This window comes from Dendropsophus ebraccatus, chromosome 2 (assembly GCF_027789765.1).
Source record: "Dendropsophus ebraccatus isolate aDenEbr1 chromosome 2, aDenEbr1.pat, whole genome shotgun sequence".
Classification (NCBI taxonomy): Eukaryota; Metazoa; Chordata; class Amphibia; order Anura; family Hylidae; genus Dendropsophus; species Dendropsophus ebraccatus.
The window spans coordinates 133812893-133831775 of NC_091455.1; the positions used below are offsets into that span (position 1 = coordinate 133812893).

Consider the following 18883-nt stretch of genomic DNA (forward strand, 5'->3'; position numbering starts at 1 on the left):
ATGGGGGGATCCTTCTTTCCTCCATTCATCCTCATCCTCCTCATCATCCAGTGACGTGTCTGGGGGGTAGCGTAGCGTACGCTGCCCCCCAGACACGTCTTTTCTGCCAGTACCGTCCCAATAAGAGATGACGGTATGGCGTGAAATTCTACACACTCTGTGAGAGTACCTCAGGGTACACTTACAGATTTAGGGTACGTGCACACTGCGGAATGGCGAAGGATAACCCTTTGTGCATTCCGCAGCTGGCACCCACCGGCAGACCGATGCAGGCGCGTGTCTCCACCCGTGTCATAGACTCCATGTTATGCACGGGCGGATTCCATCGTCCATCCAAAGAATGAACACATTGGTCGGAGAGCGGAATCCGCCCGTGCATAGAATGAAGTCCATGACACGGAAGGAAACGCACACCTGCATCAGTATGCCGGTGGGTGCCAGCTGCGGAATGCGTGAAGGGATATCTGTTGCGATTCCGCAGTGTGCACGTACCCTTAGAGTGTATGTAGGAAGGGACACCCGAATCCTGCATACCCCCCCCCCCCCCCCCATCCTCGGAGTTAGTGGGAAGATCGTTTGGGAACTGATCTTCCCACTGCTGGATAAAGGTTACCACCTTTACGGGGATAACCTTTATACCAGCACCCCCCTCTTCTGGTCCCTCGCTGCCCGAGCTACTGTAGCTTGCGGCACGATCCGAAAATATCAGAGGCAGTAATAGCGCCCTAATATTTAGCAGCCATGGAGCGGACCCAGCGCTTCTGGATATGAAGGACCTCGTATCGCACCAGGAAAACATTTTCCAGGTGACGTCCCCCACACTGGAGAACGGGAGACCCCAGAAGAAGTGCAGAGTGTGGCATAACAGGGGGATCAGGAGGGACACCATTTTCCAGTGTGACGCCTGTCCTGATCACCCCGTCCTCTGCATACTGGATCGCTTCAAGGCACACCGGACGTCATTGGAGTTCTACATTATCTAAATTCCTTCCCTTATTCCTATTTCAGGGGTCACGTTGATCCGGGGATTATTCTGATTGCCATTATGGAGTCGGGAAGGAATTTTTTCGCAGTGATGAGGCTACTGTCGTCTGCCTCACGAGGGTTTTTTTGCCTTCCTCTGGATCAACACAGGTTGAGTTTGATGGACACCTGTCATTTTCAACCTTATAAACTAATAATTGGCATAATACCCCCAAATAAATTAGAATTGTCCCTTTTCCCCAGCTAAATAGGTATGGCCACCATTCCCATTAGAGGATGCCATGATGCAATTACAAAGCCTCTGTGCGGCCAGGACAGTAGAAACCCCCCACAAGTGACCCCATTCTGGAAACTACACCCCATAAGGAATCTAACAAGTGGGGCAGCGGGTATATGGCCCCCAAGTGACGGCCACATTTGGGACGTGAAAATGAAAAAAAATGGTATTTTTTATTTTCACGGCACATGTTCTACACATGTGCCCATCACTAGTGGGGTCCATATGCTCACTGCACCCCTTGTTAGATTCCTTATGGGGTGTAGTTTCTAGAATGGGGTCACTTGTGGGGGGTTTCTACTGTCCTGGCAGCACAGGAGCTTTGTAATTGCGACATGGCCTCCATCCTCTATTCCAGCCTCTAAATGGCGCTCTGTCCCTTTGGTGACTTGCCCTGTGCCCATATGGCACATTATGCCCACATGTGGGGTATTTTCATACTCGGAGGAAATTGCTCTACACGTTTTGTGTTCATTTTCTTTTTTAACTTCTTGTGGAAATGGGAAAAATCAAGGCTAGACCAACATTTAGAGTAAAAAATGCTTATTTTTTACACTAAATCATTGATCTTGTCTTGATTTTTTTCATTTTCACAAGGGGTTAAAAGATGAAAAAAAAAAACACAAAATGTGTAGAGCAATTTCCCCTGAGTATGAAAATACCCCACATGTGGACATAAAGCGCCATTCGGGTGCAGGGTAAGCCTCCAAAGGGAAGGAGCACCATTTGGTTTTTGGAGGCTGGATTTGGAATGGAATGGATTTCGAGGGCCATGTTGCATTTAAAAGGCCCCTGTGTTGCCAAGACCATTGAAACCTCCCACAAGTGACCCCATTATGGAAACTACACCCCTTAGGGAATGTAACAAGGGGTGTAGTGAGCATATGGACCCCACTGGTGACTGGCACAAATGTGGAACAATGTGGTGTGAAAATGAAATATTACATTTTTTACATTATAATGTTGGTTTAGCCTTAAATTTTTCATTTTCACAAGGGTGTTAAAAGAGAAAAAAACACACAATGTGTAGAGCAATTTCCCCCGAGTCCGTAAATACCCCACATGTGGACATAAAGCGCCATGTGGGCGCAGAGCAAGCCTCCGAAGGGAAGGAGCGCCATTTGGATTTTGGAGGCTGGATTCGGCCAGAATGGATGATGAACGCCATGTCGCATTTACAGAGCCCTCGTGCTGCCAAAACACTGGAAACCCCCCCATAAGTGACCCCATTTTGGAAACAACACGCCTCAAGGAATCTAACAAGGGGGGCAGTGAGGATATGGACCCCTTGTTGACGGGCACAATTGTGCCGTGAAAGTAAAAAAATGAAAAATTTCCCTTTCATGTAACATTGTTCCACATTTGTGCCCGTCACCAGTGGGGTTCATATGCTCACTGCACCCCTTGTTAGATTCCTTAAGGGGTGTAGTTTCCAGAATGGGGTCACTTGGGGGGGGGTCAAGTGTCTTGGCAGCACGAGGGCTCTGTAAATGCGACATGGCCCTTGAAATCCATTCCAGTAAAATCCAGCTTCCAAAGGCCAATTGGCGCTCCTTCCCTTTGGAGGCTCGTCCTGCGCCCGCTTGGCACTTTATGTCCACATGTGGGGTATTTCTGTACTCGGGAGTAACTGCGCTACACGCTTTGTTTTTTTTTTTTTCTTATTATCCCATTGTGAAAATGAAAAATTGAAGGCTAGAACAACGTTATAGTGTAAAAAATACATTTTTCTTTTTTCATGCCACATTGTTCTGAAAATCTGTGAAGCACCTGTGAGGTCCAGATGCTCACCGCACCCCTTGTTACATTCGTTGAGGGGTCTAGTTTTCTAAATGGTGTCCCTTTAGGGGTGCTTTTTAGGTTTTGGCACCCCAGAGCCTCTGCCAACCTGAAGTGGTACAGTCAGAAATGGCCAAATATAACGGAGCCATTGAAATTCACTAGGCGCTCCTTTGTATCTGAGGCTTGTGGTTGTGTCAAACAGCGCAATAGGGCCACATATGGGGTATTTCTATAAACTGCAGAAATGGGGCAATTAATATTGGGGTGAATTTCTCTGGTAATAAGTTTATAATTATGAAAAATATTGGATTACAATAAAATCTCTGCACAGAAAATAAAAATTTTCAAATTTCTTACACACTTGGCTTTTATTTCTGTGACTCTCCTAAAGGGTTAAAACGCTTTCTGGATGTGCTTTTGCAGAGTTTGGGGGGTGCAGTTTCTGAAATGGGGTGCTTTGTGGGGCTTTCTAACATACAGGCCCCTCAAATACACTTTAAGGCTGGGTTCACACTATGTATATTTGAGGCTGTATTTGGTCCTTATGTCAGGTCCTCATAGCAACCAAAACCAGGAGTGGATTGAAAACACAGAAAGGCTCTGTTCACATAATGTTGAAATTGAGTGGATGGCCGCCATATAACGGTAAAGAACTTCCATTATTTCAATACAACAGCCGTTGTTTTAAAGTAACAGCACATATTTACGATTATATGGCGGCCATCCACTCAATTTCAACATTATGTGAACAGATCCTTTCTGTGTTTTCAATCCACTCCTTATTTTGGTTGCTATACAGCCTCAAACATACAGCCTCAAATATACATAGTGTGAACCCAGCCTTAACCTGAACAGGTCCCTAAAAATATCTGATTTTGAAATTTTACTGAAAATTTTGAAATTTGCTGCTAATGTTTTAAGCTTTCTAAAAAAAATGAAAGATCGTTTAATAAATGCCGCCAACATAAAGTAGACATGTTGCTAATGCTATTTAATATATAATTTATGTGGTATAACCACTTTCTGTATAAGCAAAAAGTTTCAAAGTTGGAAAAATGCATTTTTTCACAATTTTTCACGTTATTTGGTTTTTTTCAGAAATATCCGTTATAAGTATCGACTCCAATATACCAGAAATGTAAAGTACAATATGTCACGAGAAAACAATCTCAGAATCAGCCGGATAGGTAAAAGCATCCCGAAGTTATTAATGGCTAAAGTGACACTGGTCATATTCATAAAATTTGTCTCTGTCATTAAGGCCATTTCAGGCTCTGTCCTTAAGGGGTTAAAACTTCTACTTGTGTTTTCATCTAGGAAATGGTAATGCAAGTAGTCATCTTTTAGACACCCTAGAAATTGTAAGGATCTGTTTTAGGTGTAAATAAGTTGCAACTTTTTGCACAAAGCTCATTTGTGTAACAAATTGTGACCTTTTGGCCCCTTTACAAAGCACCAATTATTCTAGCAACTGGTATAAATTGTAGTGTGTCGACTTGAAACTAGTATACTTTAGGGCTGATTTCTAAGGCTGTCATGCGAGCAGTCTTAGATGCAACTGATATATTCAGAGGCCTTTCAATACATCCAGCACAGCTAACACAGGAGGATGTCATACATTTATTATAACCATATTGTAACTAAATATGACCATTATGGTAAAATAAATATTGTTATAAGAGTTATTTCAGATTTTCTATAAGAGAGTTACTATAAGAGAGATCTATGGTGATTAGTTTATAATACATACATATACTGAACAAATAAGATCAACCAGGTTAATATTTACTAAGATAATGATTTCAGAAATAAAATTAGTCAGCGGTACCCATATAAAAGAATTTAACCAAAACCCTCATGCTGAAGTCTGGGGGACCGAAAAAAACCTTATTTATATATAGAACTCACCCCTAAAATGTAACTTTTTAATATATAAAACGTATAAGCAGTGTAAGTTTAAAACCCCAACAGTAGGGTGAATAATGTAATGAACAGAATCCTGTACTGGTCCGCTATCTAATAAAGGGAATGTGTCACCTACATTTTCTTTATCTGATTAGAATCACATATTAAAACTTGTTCTTTTATTCTAATCTGTTTCTGTTTTTTGACTTAAATTTTTATTTATTTCATTATTTGTACATTATGGGGGGACGTTTTTATCAGCATATAGTGACATGCTTTACAGCGAGACCCATGGATATAGGCAACACCACACATCATTGAGCACAATCTGTGACCTTTGAAAACGTAATTCCACAGGGGGCTTCTATTGTCTTGTATTGATGCTATCTGCCTACTGGTGTCAGTGCTGTAGTGCTGCTGTAGTGCTTTACAGATCACTTTACAGCAAACTCCTCTTATCACTACAGACACAACAGAAAGTCTTAGCTTAAACCCCTATTCCACGGGCCATCTAGAGGAGCAAACGGGCGGGGAGCTGCGGGGGGGGGGGGGGAGGTGCCCGGGTGATCGCTGATCGTCCGGGCAGCCCATAGGATACAGCAGCCACGGCAGCAGATCGTTGCTGTTCCACGGGACGAATATGGTCCGTAGCGGCCGATATCGGCCGAATACGGACGATAATCGTTCCGGGAAATAGGGACTTTAGGTTTAGCCCCATTTGTGAGAATAAAAACTGCAAGATTTACGGATTATTTTATAATATAGATAGAAAAATGGATAATTAGAAAAAATGTCACCAAAAATTCTTCACAAATATGTTTTAACCCCTTAAAACACATGATGTAACTGGTTCGTCATGTTCCACTATGGGGGTTTATAGAGTGGTCGACTGCTAATTAAGCATCTTCTATAGCCCATCCCTGGTGTCTAGTGGGGGGATCTACCCCCTCCCCATGATCTAATTGATCAGTGCTGTATAATGTATACTGCAATGATCTCTGAAAAAAAAAAAAAATCCCCTCCCCTAATAAAGGTCTGGATCACCCCCTTTTTCCATTTTGTGAATTAAAATAAATAAAAAATAAACATATTTCCTATTAGTGCGTGTGTATTCCCCCGGACTATTGAATTATGACACTACTAATCATGAACATGGAACTGTGTAAGTATCAAAAATGCTAAAGCACAAAAAGTCGCATATAAGCAAGGTACCGATAGAAAGTACAGATCATGGCACAAAAAATGACACCTCATACAGCCCCATAGACCAAAGGATAAAAGTGTTATAGGGATGGGAATACAACAATTTTCAAGGAACATTTAGTTTTTTTCTTTTATCTTAATTTTTTAAATTAGAACTCCAGCCAAAACGTATTTTTAATTATGTTATTACATAGGAAAGTTAGACAAATTCCTAATGTACATTAATTATGGGAAATGCACATATAGTGCTATTTCCCTTAATTTAGTAGATCAGGCAGGCTTCAAAGTGAGAGGGAAATGCAAATGTACTTGTTCCTCAAATTATTCCATAAAAATCAATATTTCGATTGATATTGTACTGTAAATAATAATCTCACTAACACTACACTACATAGACTTACATAGACATTATACTACATAGACATACATAGATACTACTCTACATAGACTTCTACATATACTATGCCCCCTGCTGGACACTTTTTGTGAATTACACCTTGTTCATTACGTCAAAGTTTCTTAAAGAATTTTAAGCCTTCCTGATCTACTAAATTAAAGAAAATAGCACTTTATGTGCATTTCCCATAATTAATGTACATTAGGAATTTGTCTTACTTTCCTTATGTAATAACATATTAATAAATATCTTTTGGCCAAAGTTCTCCTTTAAAAGCCGTCAAATAAAATAAACGTTATACAAGTTGCAATTATTGTAATAGTACTGACTTGAGGAACATAGATAATAAGCCAGTTTTACCATAGGGCAAATGGCGTAAACAACCCCCCCCCCCCTCCCCCAAATTAAAAAAAATATATTTATATACACTTTTTTTTTATTTCACTGCACAAATAATTTTTTTACAGTTTATCAGCATATTTTATGGAAAAGTTAAGTCTGTAATTGAAAAGTATGATTAGTGGTGCAAAAAAGCCCCTTTAAGCCCAGTCTGCAGTTCTGTGTGCTAGTATTCACCCTAACTATCGCTTTTAAAATCAATATATTTGCCCCTTCAACATGTTTTGTTGTGAGGTGATGTCATCTGGAAAAATTGGGATGCCAATTCACCCTACTGTTGGGATTTTAAACTTACACTGCTTATACGTTTTCGCAGTATACCAATAAAAGTCACTTTTTAGAAGTGGGTTCTGTGTATAAATTAGGGGTTTTGTGCCCCAGGCTTTGGCCTGAGGGTTTTTTGTTTAATTCTGTTACTTTCAGAAAGACTCAAGATGTGTTTCCACGAAGGCACTCAAAATGTGTTCTGAGCGCTATGGAAACTGTACCCTCATTCCCCAATATCAGAATGCGGTTCCAGTCACAACAATTGTGGCAGGTGTCCAACTGTCTTACTGATAACTAACAGTGTTTTTTTCTGTGTAAAAAAATCTGTGATGTGGTTTTTGACAACCACCAGATTTGTTCGTAGAATTGGAGTCCATTAAAGTCGGTGGGAGCTGGTTTTTCATGCTAAACTGCAGATTTGGTGTGTTGGTATGGATTATAGTTGTGTGAACATGCCCTAATTGTTTTCACAAGTGTGTGGTTCAAATATTACTCTTTGTAGCTTTGCTTTGCAGCTGGGATCAGAATTGTGACAGCAAATTTTATGCCTGTTGTTTATTACATTACAAAGAAAAATCATTATTGCTCCATTGAACTGAACCGCATGAATATGAAAGACAAACTTCATAAGTAAAGAAGTGGTTGAATCTGTTCTGCTTTGCCTCTTACTTTACAAGTATGTAGCAAGAACCAGTTGTATACATAAACATTGCCATATTTGTGACCCTAAAAAAATGGATGATGTGCCATAAGTTTGTGTTGAAAATTTGTTGTACTGTAAAATATGTGGTAAAAATGATAATTTTTCTAGTATTCTAGAACAAGCATATAAAATGTCTTTTAAGTATGATCATAAAGTGGTCATCTTCTGTGGGCAGAATATATTACTAGTCTACAGTTATGACTGGCTATTAGCCATTGTTAGAACCATAAAATGGGTAACTTTTATAAATGAGTTCATCCTCATACTTTTGTCAGGTTGTATAGTCCATTATTATAGCCCTATTATTCTGGCTGGTGAAGCCTTAAAGGGGTTATCCAAGACCTTAAAATTAGGATAGGCCATAAATATTTGGCAGGGGTCACTCTTGGCACCTCTGCTGATCAGCTGTTATAAATAAAATGTAGGTTAACATACATGCGGTACATACTTTTATAGAGTCTATTTATTTAAAAACTTTCAAGAGCTTACTGTCTGTACATAGCTGTAAAGAAATGGCTCACAATATATTTCACGTCGGTGAAGTCAGGACCTCTTGCATTTCTGTTTATAGCTGAAATGCTAGTACATGTCACAAGTATATTGTGAGTTTTTCTTCATATTAAATTTCAAAGGGCTTTCCGGGGTTAGTAGAAAAAAACTAAAGTGGTACTCCAACGTACATATGTTTCTTTGAAATCAACTGGTGTCAGAAAGTGCCAGAGATTTGTAATTTTCTTCTATTAAAAAAAAATCTCAAGTCTCCCTGCTGCCACCTCTTTCTGTAACAGGAACTGTCTAGAACATTAGCAAATCCCCATAGCAAACCTCTTCTGTTCTCCTGACTGGAAAGGATACACCACTTCCTGCAGAACATACAGCAGCTGATAAGTACTGGAAGACTTGAGTTTTGGAATTAGAAAGTTATACAAATTTGTAAATGATTTCTGACACCAGTTGATTTTAAAGATTTTTTTTGTTGCTGGAATGCACATTTAATCCTAATATACTCCGGTAAGTTCTCTTCTTCCTGCATAAAGGGCAGGCAAGCCTACTTGATGTTGAAGTCACTACAGTTTGTGTAGTTGGTGTTGCAGAAGGTGTAGTGCTGAGCCCAAACAATGAAATTGGGAAAACTGTGAATAGTTCTAAAGATAACGTATTTTCTAGCGTATAAGATGACCCCTGACATTTACGAAGATTCTCAGGGGTTCAAAAGTTGTCTTATACGCTGGAAACTTCGCCTGACCGTTTCAGGGTTTACTAGCTGCAGCCAGTCACCCACTTCTAAATTACAATCTATACAGACTATAATTTAGAAGTGGTTTACTAGCTGCAGCTGGGGAGCCCTGCTGCAGTCAGGCAGTGGTTAACCCAAGAACCAGGAGAACCAGCAGTGTAGTCCCCCCCCCCCCCCCCACATCCACCGCTCAAATCCTCTGTCATTTACCCAAAGCTCTCCCAGCAGCCAGGTGTCTCCTCTGGAGAGCTACAGGTAAATAACAGAGGCTTTGGGGAATTCCGGCGCAGGCAGTGTCTCTGTACCAGGCTGCCTGCGTTGGGAACATGCCAGAAGAGACGCGCGGTTGCCAGGAACAGGTGAGTTGGATAGTTTTTTCTTTTTTATAGCAGTTGCCTCATACGGCATAACTAAAAGATTTGGGGGGGTTTGAATGCTGGAGCCCCTCGTGATCTCAAACATGGAGACCCCAAAATTTCTGCTGAATTGAGCTGCAGGCTGCATATGTGCATCAAGGCTCCATTCATTTTCAATAGAGCTGCCAAAAGCTGCATTTTGCTTTCTTTGCTGGCTTTGTAAGGAATTTGTGGCCTGCAGCTCCATTCAGCAGATTCAGATTTTGAAGTCCCCATTCTCAAAATCGAGGGGTCTCCATTTATTGGACCCTAGCAATCTTTTTGGTATGCCCTATCCTTTGTTATTCTCCTTATTTCTCATCAGTAACAAAGCCCAGATGTTTCTCCCAACGTTCCCTAACAGGGAGAGTTAAATGGGTTATCCAGCACTACAAAAATGTGACCACTTTCTTCTAGAGACAGCAACGCTCTTGTCTCCAGTTTGGGTGGGGTTTGCCACTTAGTTCCATTGAAGTGAATGAAGCTTAATTGCAAACCACACCTGACCTGGAGACAAAAGTCGTGTTGTCTCTGGAAACAAATGGCCATGTTTTTGTAGCGCTTGATAACACCATTAACTTAGACCTGTTCTGGGTGTAACAGGATGTTTGGAACGTTGAAGCATACGGTTGTTTGATATCTTGCTTGTTAGTATTTGTTACTGGATTTTTTTTTCCCATTCCTTTTATGCATGATACATTATGTATACTGACTGGTGATGTCCTCTTTTATTTAAAGGGTTATTCCAATTTACAACCTTAACCCCTTAACGATCAGGGGCGTACATTTTTGCCCCTGCAGGCTGGGCTTTCCCGCAAACAGGCCTAAGTGTACGCCCTGCTGCAGTTCTGACTTGTGAGTCAAGCTCAGTTGCTGAGCTTGGTACATATCAGGTGAGAATACAAAAAGTGTAACAGCAACCCACAGGTACAAGGACTTACTGAGATCATTTGGCTCCTATCTGCCCAGTTGTAGGCTTATTCAGCCCAGGAGAGGCCATTGCTAGTGTGAAAATGCTAGAGTAGTGACCATGTCTCTGAGGACACCTAAACGTTGGTGACATGGTACACTCTGATCAAATAGTTTGCTAAGATCCTCACTTTTTGATATCTACAGAGCAGGTGTTTATCGTGTGTACACTGGGAGGAGTATTTACGGTAAGCCCTTGCACCTGTGGGTTGCTGTTGCACATATCAGGTGAGGACTTCACCGTGGATGATGGGCCAGCTCGATCGCCCGCCAATAATCACTTAAAGAAATTTAAGTGAAAGTGACAGGGACCCCTCCTTTCACTTACCAATTGGGACACCTGCAGCATGCCTGCAGGGGTCCCGATTGCATATCCTGACTGCTGGAGGTCTCTTACTTTTCTCCATGCAGTCAGGTCTTCAGTCTTCTGATCACAAGATCACAGATTACACTGATAAATGCTGTGCAAATTTTTCTCTTACACCAATATGATACCAATAAAAACTAAAGATCATGGCACAAAAAAATTATGCCACATACAGCCCCATAGGTAAAAAAATAAAAGCGCTGTAAGAGTCAAAATAAGGCCATTTTAATCATACCTATTTGAAAAAAAAATGTTACTGTTAAAAAAAAGTAAAACATCAGAAAAACTATGTAAACTTTTATATTGTTGTATATAGACTGACCTATAGAATATCATGTCACTTTTACTGTAAATGCATTACGTAAACACGGGAAAAAAAACAATTTGCAGAATTGCATTTTTTCCCCCAGTTTCACCCCATGCATAATATTTTGAAGGTTTTATTATTTCATTTATGGTAGATTGATAGGCACCATTACAAAGTACACTTGCTCTGGAAAAAAAAGCCCTTACATGGCAATGTAGGTGGAAAAATTAGGAGTTATGGCTCCTAGAAGTGAGAAGGAAAAAACAAAAACACAGAAATGAAAATTGTCACAGTAATTAAGGCCATTTTAGGCTCTGTCCTTAAGGGGTTAATACAGGATCCCAATTTATTAAGACAATGATTAGCCGACGACAACGGTCTTTTGGTCCTGACCTAAAATTATCGGCTGCCGACTGAACATCGCTATGTGTAATAGCGATGCACGGCTACGTGTAATAGCGATGGCTGTAAAGAAAATAATACACTGTGTACTTCTCCATGCTCCCCGGTGTGTTCATGGGTTCGCATCGCTGCCCCTGAAACCGCCAATACAACTTCAGAGCCAGTCTCTGAAGTGACAGGCTGCTCAGCCAATCACTGGCTGTGACAGGACTGCCGTGGCCATTGATTGGCTGAGCGGCTTGTCACTTCAAAGAATGTATTAAAGTTGTACCATCAGCTGCATAGACCGAGGAGAACCCAGGAAGACTTTGAGGAGGTACACAGTTTATTATGTACTATATACAGCAAGGACTGCACAGACATTACTGACGATGTTCTTGCAGCCCTTGCTGCACAATTATTGAGCCATGTGATAGGCTTAGTAAACATTTACTAAAGTTATCGGGTCATGTAATACGGCCCTAAGGCTGTAGTGTGTACAGAATGTCATCAGCAGAGCAGGGAAAGTGAACACACGCACTAATTTGTTCAGCTCCAGATACACTACAATAGGTTTTCAAGTAAATTGGAGCACACCTTTTCTTGTATACACATCTAGGTAGTAAAGTTACAATCTTTCCATTAATCCAATATGGCACTGAACTTTTTGCATGCAGACCTGAGTTAGATAATGAAGACACCCTAGTGTAGAAAAAGTGACACTTTTGAAATTATTTAGCACTGATGTAATTAAATATAGGGACTGTAAAGTGGCAGCTTCTCCTTAATGTTTCATAATAAATCAGAATTGTAGATAATAGTTTAATAATTTCCCTATTCATAGAAGACTTTTTACCCATGAATATATTGAAAGACTCTGGAGGAAAACTGTTCCTAAAAAGCTAATTACCTTTTTACAATGGCATTAAAAATACCGAAGAAAAATTAACTTATAGAATAAAGACAGTGTCATTTTCAGGGTCAGCTACAGGGAAAATCTTTGAATTAGGTGACAGTGGATTCACATAATTAATTTGGCAAAAGGGTAAAATAGTTAAAAGTGAAGTTCCAGTTTGAAGCGTCTTTACCTTTTGAAAGAATTTCATTTACCGATTACCTACAACATTTTTTTTAAAGTGTCTCTGTCGTTATAACTTTCAAAATCTAAATCAACAGGGGATGTGATATAAAGCAAGTCTGCAATTTACATTCACTATTCTTTTTTAGTTGTCATGCTGTACCAGAAATCCAGGCTCAGTATCCTGAAGGCAGATTTTTAGGCTTGCGCTGGTTAAAGAAAAAAGAGACTAAACATATTTGGGGGGGGAGCTAATTATCAACTTAAAAAGTAGGGCTTTTCTCCATAAAATGGGAAGATGCAAGGGGGTGGAATGGGGGGTTTGGACTTTAGGTCTGTTGAATTCATCATTTTTCACTGTGAAAAATTATAAGGAGAACTATACCAGCTCTCAGCAGTGCACCTCTACATAAATGTTTGAACCGTCGTCACTGTGGGGACATTTTTAAAGAGGAATTCTGGATAGAGAAAAAATTGTTCTATTAAAAGTTATATAGATGTGCCTATAAAATGTATGTATTGCCATATCTGTACGGTTCTGCCACACTGGTAGTTGATTGATATCCAGGAAAAGTAGAAATCTGGCCTCTGTGCCAATTCACATTGTCTCCTGCTCCCTCTGCTCTCCCCTCTCAGGAGACAGAGATTCCATGCCTCTGTCTCACATTCAGTATTCTCCTCCACTCCAAGACAGGTAAAAACAGACGCAGGTCCAAGGGGTAATAGTGATATAAAATATCATAAAATTTATTAAAAGAATTATGCCAGCGACACGACACGTTTTTCAGACCGGTCTGGTCTCTTTATCAAGTGTCTTTTAGACACTTATGATATTTTATTTTAACCCCTAGACGACCCTGGACGTAGGTCTGTCCCCAGACGACCCATGACGTAACTCTACGTCCTGGGTGTTTCTCCCGCTATGAAGCGCGCTCCGGAGCGGAGCGCGCTTCATAGGAGGTGGGGGCCGGCTGCTCACTGTGAGCAGCCGGGACCTCAACTGTAATGACACGCTGCAGCGATCGCGCTGCCGCGTGTCATTAACCCCTTAAACATACATATATGACATTAGAGAATCTGTGTAACCTGCATATGGTTGTGTTCGGGCTGACCTATAGAATAATAGTATCATGTCGCTTTTACCATATAGTGTATTACGTAGACACAGGAACCCCCCAAACGTTACCATATTGCATTCTTTTTTACAATTTCACCTATTTATATCTTCATAAATAATATATTTGGAATTCCGTCATACATGGCGGCAGCAGATAATTGCTACATTAGTCTTTGTCTTTTAACATGTTGAAAGACAAGCGACTGCGACAATCAGTCGACATTGTTTATGTTGGCTAATTCTTGTCTTCTATTACACAAGACTATTATCGGCTGATAATAGTTTTGTGTGATAGGGTCTTTAGTATTCTTCTCCTGAATCTTATTGGTGGAGACAATGTGGGACATATCCCAGGCCATTAGATAACATCCGCAAACTTTTAATCTTGTTCCAGTGGGCTGACGCTACTAAACTCCACTTAGCCTTCTAGGCTTAGACATTGAAAAAGCTTTTGATTCCCTGTCCTGGCATTTCTTATTCGCAACTCTTTCCCGTTTTGATATTTCTTTTTATTACTTTAACTAGTATAGCTATGGACAGCACTACAGAAGTGCATCCATAGTTGTCTTATAGAATAGCTCATGGCCCCATAACTCATACAGACACATGAACGGGGCTATTCAAATGAATTGGTCTGCAATTGCGGAAAGCCTAAAGAATGTGAAATGAAAAGGTCTCAATCCTAAACTAATATAAAAATGAGTGATGTATCCAGAATCAAAACCACAATAGAATGTCTTTCAGCTAGGAGGAATGGGGAGAAATAAAAGAATAAATAAAATAACTTTACCTGAGGTATATTTTGTTTGCTTATGCATCTGCTCATTTGTAGTCCAACTATGAACACTTTATAATAAAGAATAAATAATAAAGAATGATTTAAAGAAACATTGAATGATGAGTGCAGCTCATTTCTTTTTATATCATATTTAGTTAGATGTTCCTCCAAGCCATTATTTTCCTCCAGTCCTTTCAGGCAAGTTAGGGAAATCATGGGGAATGTTGGTTAGATTCTTAGTGTGGTAAAACTCTATGGACATACTAAAATGGAGAATTGCATTTTCTGTCTTTTTTATACTTGATATATTCTTTTTAAAAATGTGAAATTAAAAATTTAGACCATATTTTATACATTTAAAGATGACAAAGTACACTTTTGATAAATAATAATAAATTAGGGCAATTTGATGCAAGTTACATATATTTGCAACTGTGAACATGGTTCACTATATTGGGTTTTCACTATATTAGATTTTGTAGATGTTGGAGTTACAGTGACATCCAACAAATGTCTAGTAGTCTGACATGCTACAACCAAATTGTGGTTACAGTCTTTCTCCTATTGCCTGTGGTACAGTGTTTTTGATATTTGTATAGTGTAGACTCCTGTTATGAATCCGGATATACAGTGCTTGAGATTACTGGAAACTGGAGCAGCTACTTCTGCTGAAGCTACTGGAAGCTTGGGTAGTGAAGAGGAGGCCGGTGTTCCAACTATGGCAAAGAGTTTGGGATACTGTTAAGACCTATTACAATATAAGGATTGATGGCAGTTTCCTTTATTACTTAAGTACTTAATCTCAATAGATTCTGAGGTTCGTAACTAAAAGGCCTTAAATAGTCATTGTCTTGTGCCATGACACAGTTCGATTGATTGACATGTATCTTGTAGCTGACATCTTGCTTTGCACACGTGTTAGCCTGCAGGTATTTGTTCTCAACCCTGCAAACCATCATCCTTTTTCCTTACTGTTTTTATATATTTCATAAGATTTCTACCAGGAATAAACCATGGAATTTTCCTACATGCTTCTACAGTTCAGTTGAATGCAATCTGACAATATACTTTATGCCTGGTGTAAGTACTGGTTATACAGACAGGAAAGTCTCAGCCTCCACAGTTAGACAGCAGTCCGTGAGTGGTGACACTGCACCACAGGGGCATGTGGACGGGGAAGCATAGCTTCTTTATTACGTTCCCACGATCCCCTGCCCCAAGATTTTTACATTTCCATAGTGTCTCTTTGGCCGTGACCACCCATAAAGCTCAGGGCAACCGTTCCCTGTGCCAGTGTACCTATTGTTGCATGTAAACCATGCTGCAGTGTAATCTCCCCTTTTCCTCCTAACTTTAGCTTCTCAGCAGCATCAGCAGATCAGTGCTTAGTGTAACCCTTTCCTTCCCATCATGCTATTGTAACTTACTTTCTGTTCACATACTGTAGCAACTTGCAAACCCAGTGCATTAATAACCCCTTCTCCCCCAACATGCCATCTATAGTATCAAAAGAACAAAAAAAAAAAGTTCAGCACAGACAGCGATTCTTCCAATTAAAATTTCATTTTTTTGCATTATATAAAAAGGCATCTCATCCATAGCACATAAGCACAGCAACAGAAGAACTTTGTGTTTCATTTATGGAGCCTTAGTCATAGTCCTAATGGATGAAGTTCATTTTTATATGACAATAAAAGTGAAGTTTTGATTGGAAAGATTGCTGTCCGCATTGGACTTTTGAGATTTTCAAGCCTGGAACTCCTTGGCATCCAGGCTCTACAGACAGATCGTATGCACCACATGAGACCGACTGTCTAGAGGAAAACTTTTTTCTTTCTCTGTATGTCAATATTTAATGAAAATACTGAAGCTATTGGGCTCCATAATGGCTTAATGTAGTCCCAATATGTTGAAAATAATATTTTACATTTTAACTAATTGTTCTAACAAAATTCTGTTCTGTGTATACATTGTATGACAGTAAACTGTGCGTCGTATGAACAAATTATTCACTATTTTCAGCATTCTTCATTCTTATCCCGGTTTCGTTAGTAATTTGTATCATTTATTCAGTTTGTGAATGTAAGTAGGGAAACAATTTTCTTAACCCCCCCCCCCCCCTTTTCATTATTTTAGACATGGTTAAATTAGTGGAAAATGGAAAATAGTAAATGCACTTTTCTTGTTGTAAAATCTTTATCATAATCATAAAATAATAGTTATTGAGAATGACTAAACACCTTTTTTAGAACTGAAAACTGCAAGACTTGGTTGTATTAATGAGAACATGAGAGAGCAGCCTTGAAGCATGACATAAGTGATGAGAGACGGTTTTAGAGAGCAGGATAACTGAACAATTTATGGTCTGTTTTAGGCTTTATGCAGGATCACTCATCATGCTCCTTCAGCCTTCCAGAGTGTCATTGAGAAAGTGGGACTTGTATCTGTGATAAGCGCGTTAGTGACAGGAATAGCCAAAGTGCAGCAGTACATGCTGACCATGTTTGCTACAATGTTGTCAGCTGGCATTCATCTCCAAAGACTCACACAAGAAAAGGTAAGAAACACTTTATAATGTCTTCTGACACTTTCTCCAAATCTACCCAGGCACAGGACATTGTGTGAATGTTAAAGTAAATACTGCAGTGACTGCTGTGAGAAATATAATCGGTGACATGCATTTAAAGGCATTTTGTAAGAGAAAAATGAAACATGAGGTTAAATTTACTAATACGGATGTTAAAGGGCCTCCCCTGCTTTCCATGAAAAATGTTCTTTAATCTTAAAGGACACTTATAATCTGTTTTACTAGTATAGACCCTGCAGGAGCAGTGTCTGACACCACCGCCCCAGAAGGTGTAGCTGCAGTAGTTGTAACACAATGGCCCAGATGTTTAAGATTACAATGCACCCAAAATTGTCTTATGTGACTTACACCTTATTTATTGTGAATTTTAGACATTTTTCCACTTGACCCAAACATTTAATTTGGCCTTATTAAAAGAGTGTGGCTTAAATGAAAGGGTGTGGCCTACATGTGCAGAATAGAAATTTCCCAAAAGCTTAATGCACAATTTTGGTTTTGAGTAACAAATAGTTGGTCTAAATTTAGACTAGACAGGATTATGTACAGATGTAGACAGCACCAAAGTGGTGGTACCTTCGCCCCACATTAGATCAGTGTATGTGACCAATGATGTATACACATCATGAGTCACTTAGACAGTAGTTTCTGCGGTGCCCTACGCTGTAAAGAAATTGTTTACAATAAGTGGAGCGGGAGACACATACCTTCCTCCTCAGTGTCTTGGGTGCTGTAGGGGGCTATCAGCCGGGTAGATTCGATAATTCCCCTTTAATCAATCTTTGGCTGTCCATGGCCACTGACGAGTGTGCAAGATTGATGCTCGTTTGCAGTGCCTTTAGAAGGTACAATGAACCAAGTGGCTTGACCGTATAAACGATCCCTGTAATGTTTGTGCAGCCATTTAAATGTATTGGTATCGGCTGCACATCCCCTGTTCACACAGGGAGATTTAAGGCCAATAGTGATACATTTTGCGGCAGTACAAAACATTTTCCCACAAAACATTGATCGTTGTCACTTTTACACAGGCCAATCATTGGCCGAAGGACCGTTTGTAGCATTTCTAGCCTTAAATATCGGTATCACTGAAGGTTGCTGTTCTGTGAAAGATTTCATTTACATACAGTAGCTATACTGGTCAATTGAAGTTAGCCTAGCTGTACACATTATTAGGGCCAGGAATAGACTCATCGGTGTAGTGGACTTTCGACCTTTTATTGGAAGCATATGTCAGAAGATAAGCTGCTGCCAGAGGTGGCTGACAGCAGGCTTTTCAACATTCAGAACATGTGTACACGTTTTAGTTTGTGTTAGTGGTAAACTAGACTGCCAGGGGCATCACTGGGGGTTAACATCAGCTACAAGGGGCATCACTGGGGGTTTATTAGGACTACCAGGGGCATGACTGGGGGTTAACTCTTGCTACCGGGCATCACTAAGGATTCACATCAGGTACTAGAGGCATCACAGAGTGTTAACTACAATTGCAGGGGCATTAGGGGAATACTCTGCCTTGCCACAGGTGCTGCTAACCCACGCTACAAACTTCCGCACACAGTATGCGGCCCCTAGAATGATTTTCTTAATGCCCGACTGGACCTGGACAGGGAAAAGGTTCCCCACCCCTGCTTTAAAGTCTTTGCTTGCAAGAAAGATTTACAATATGCCTTTTTATGTTGACATCATTTGGTAAATGTGCCTTTACTCCTTTAATACATTATTATTTTCTTCCTTAAGGTGCTGCATAAAT

At 40.1% G+C, this 18883-nt stretch overlaps 1 protein-coding gene across 1 annotated transcript in view; it reads left to right on the forward strand.

The window, feature by feature from the left end:
- ULK4 (unc-51 like kinase 4) overlaps positions 1 to 18883 on the forward strand; it is a 653509-nt gene that overhangs the window by 295098 nt on the left and 339528 nt on the right. The window contains exon 20 of the mRNA XM_069959686.1: positions 16921 to 17103. Within this exon, the coding sequence (XP_069815787.1) occupies positions 16921 to 17103 (183 nt within the window). The remainder of the gene's footprint in view (positions 1 to 16920; positions 17104 to 18883) is intronic.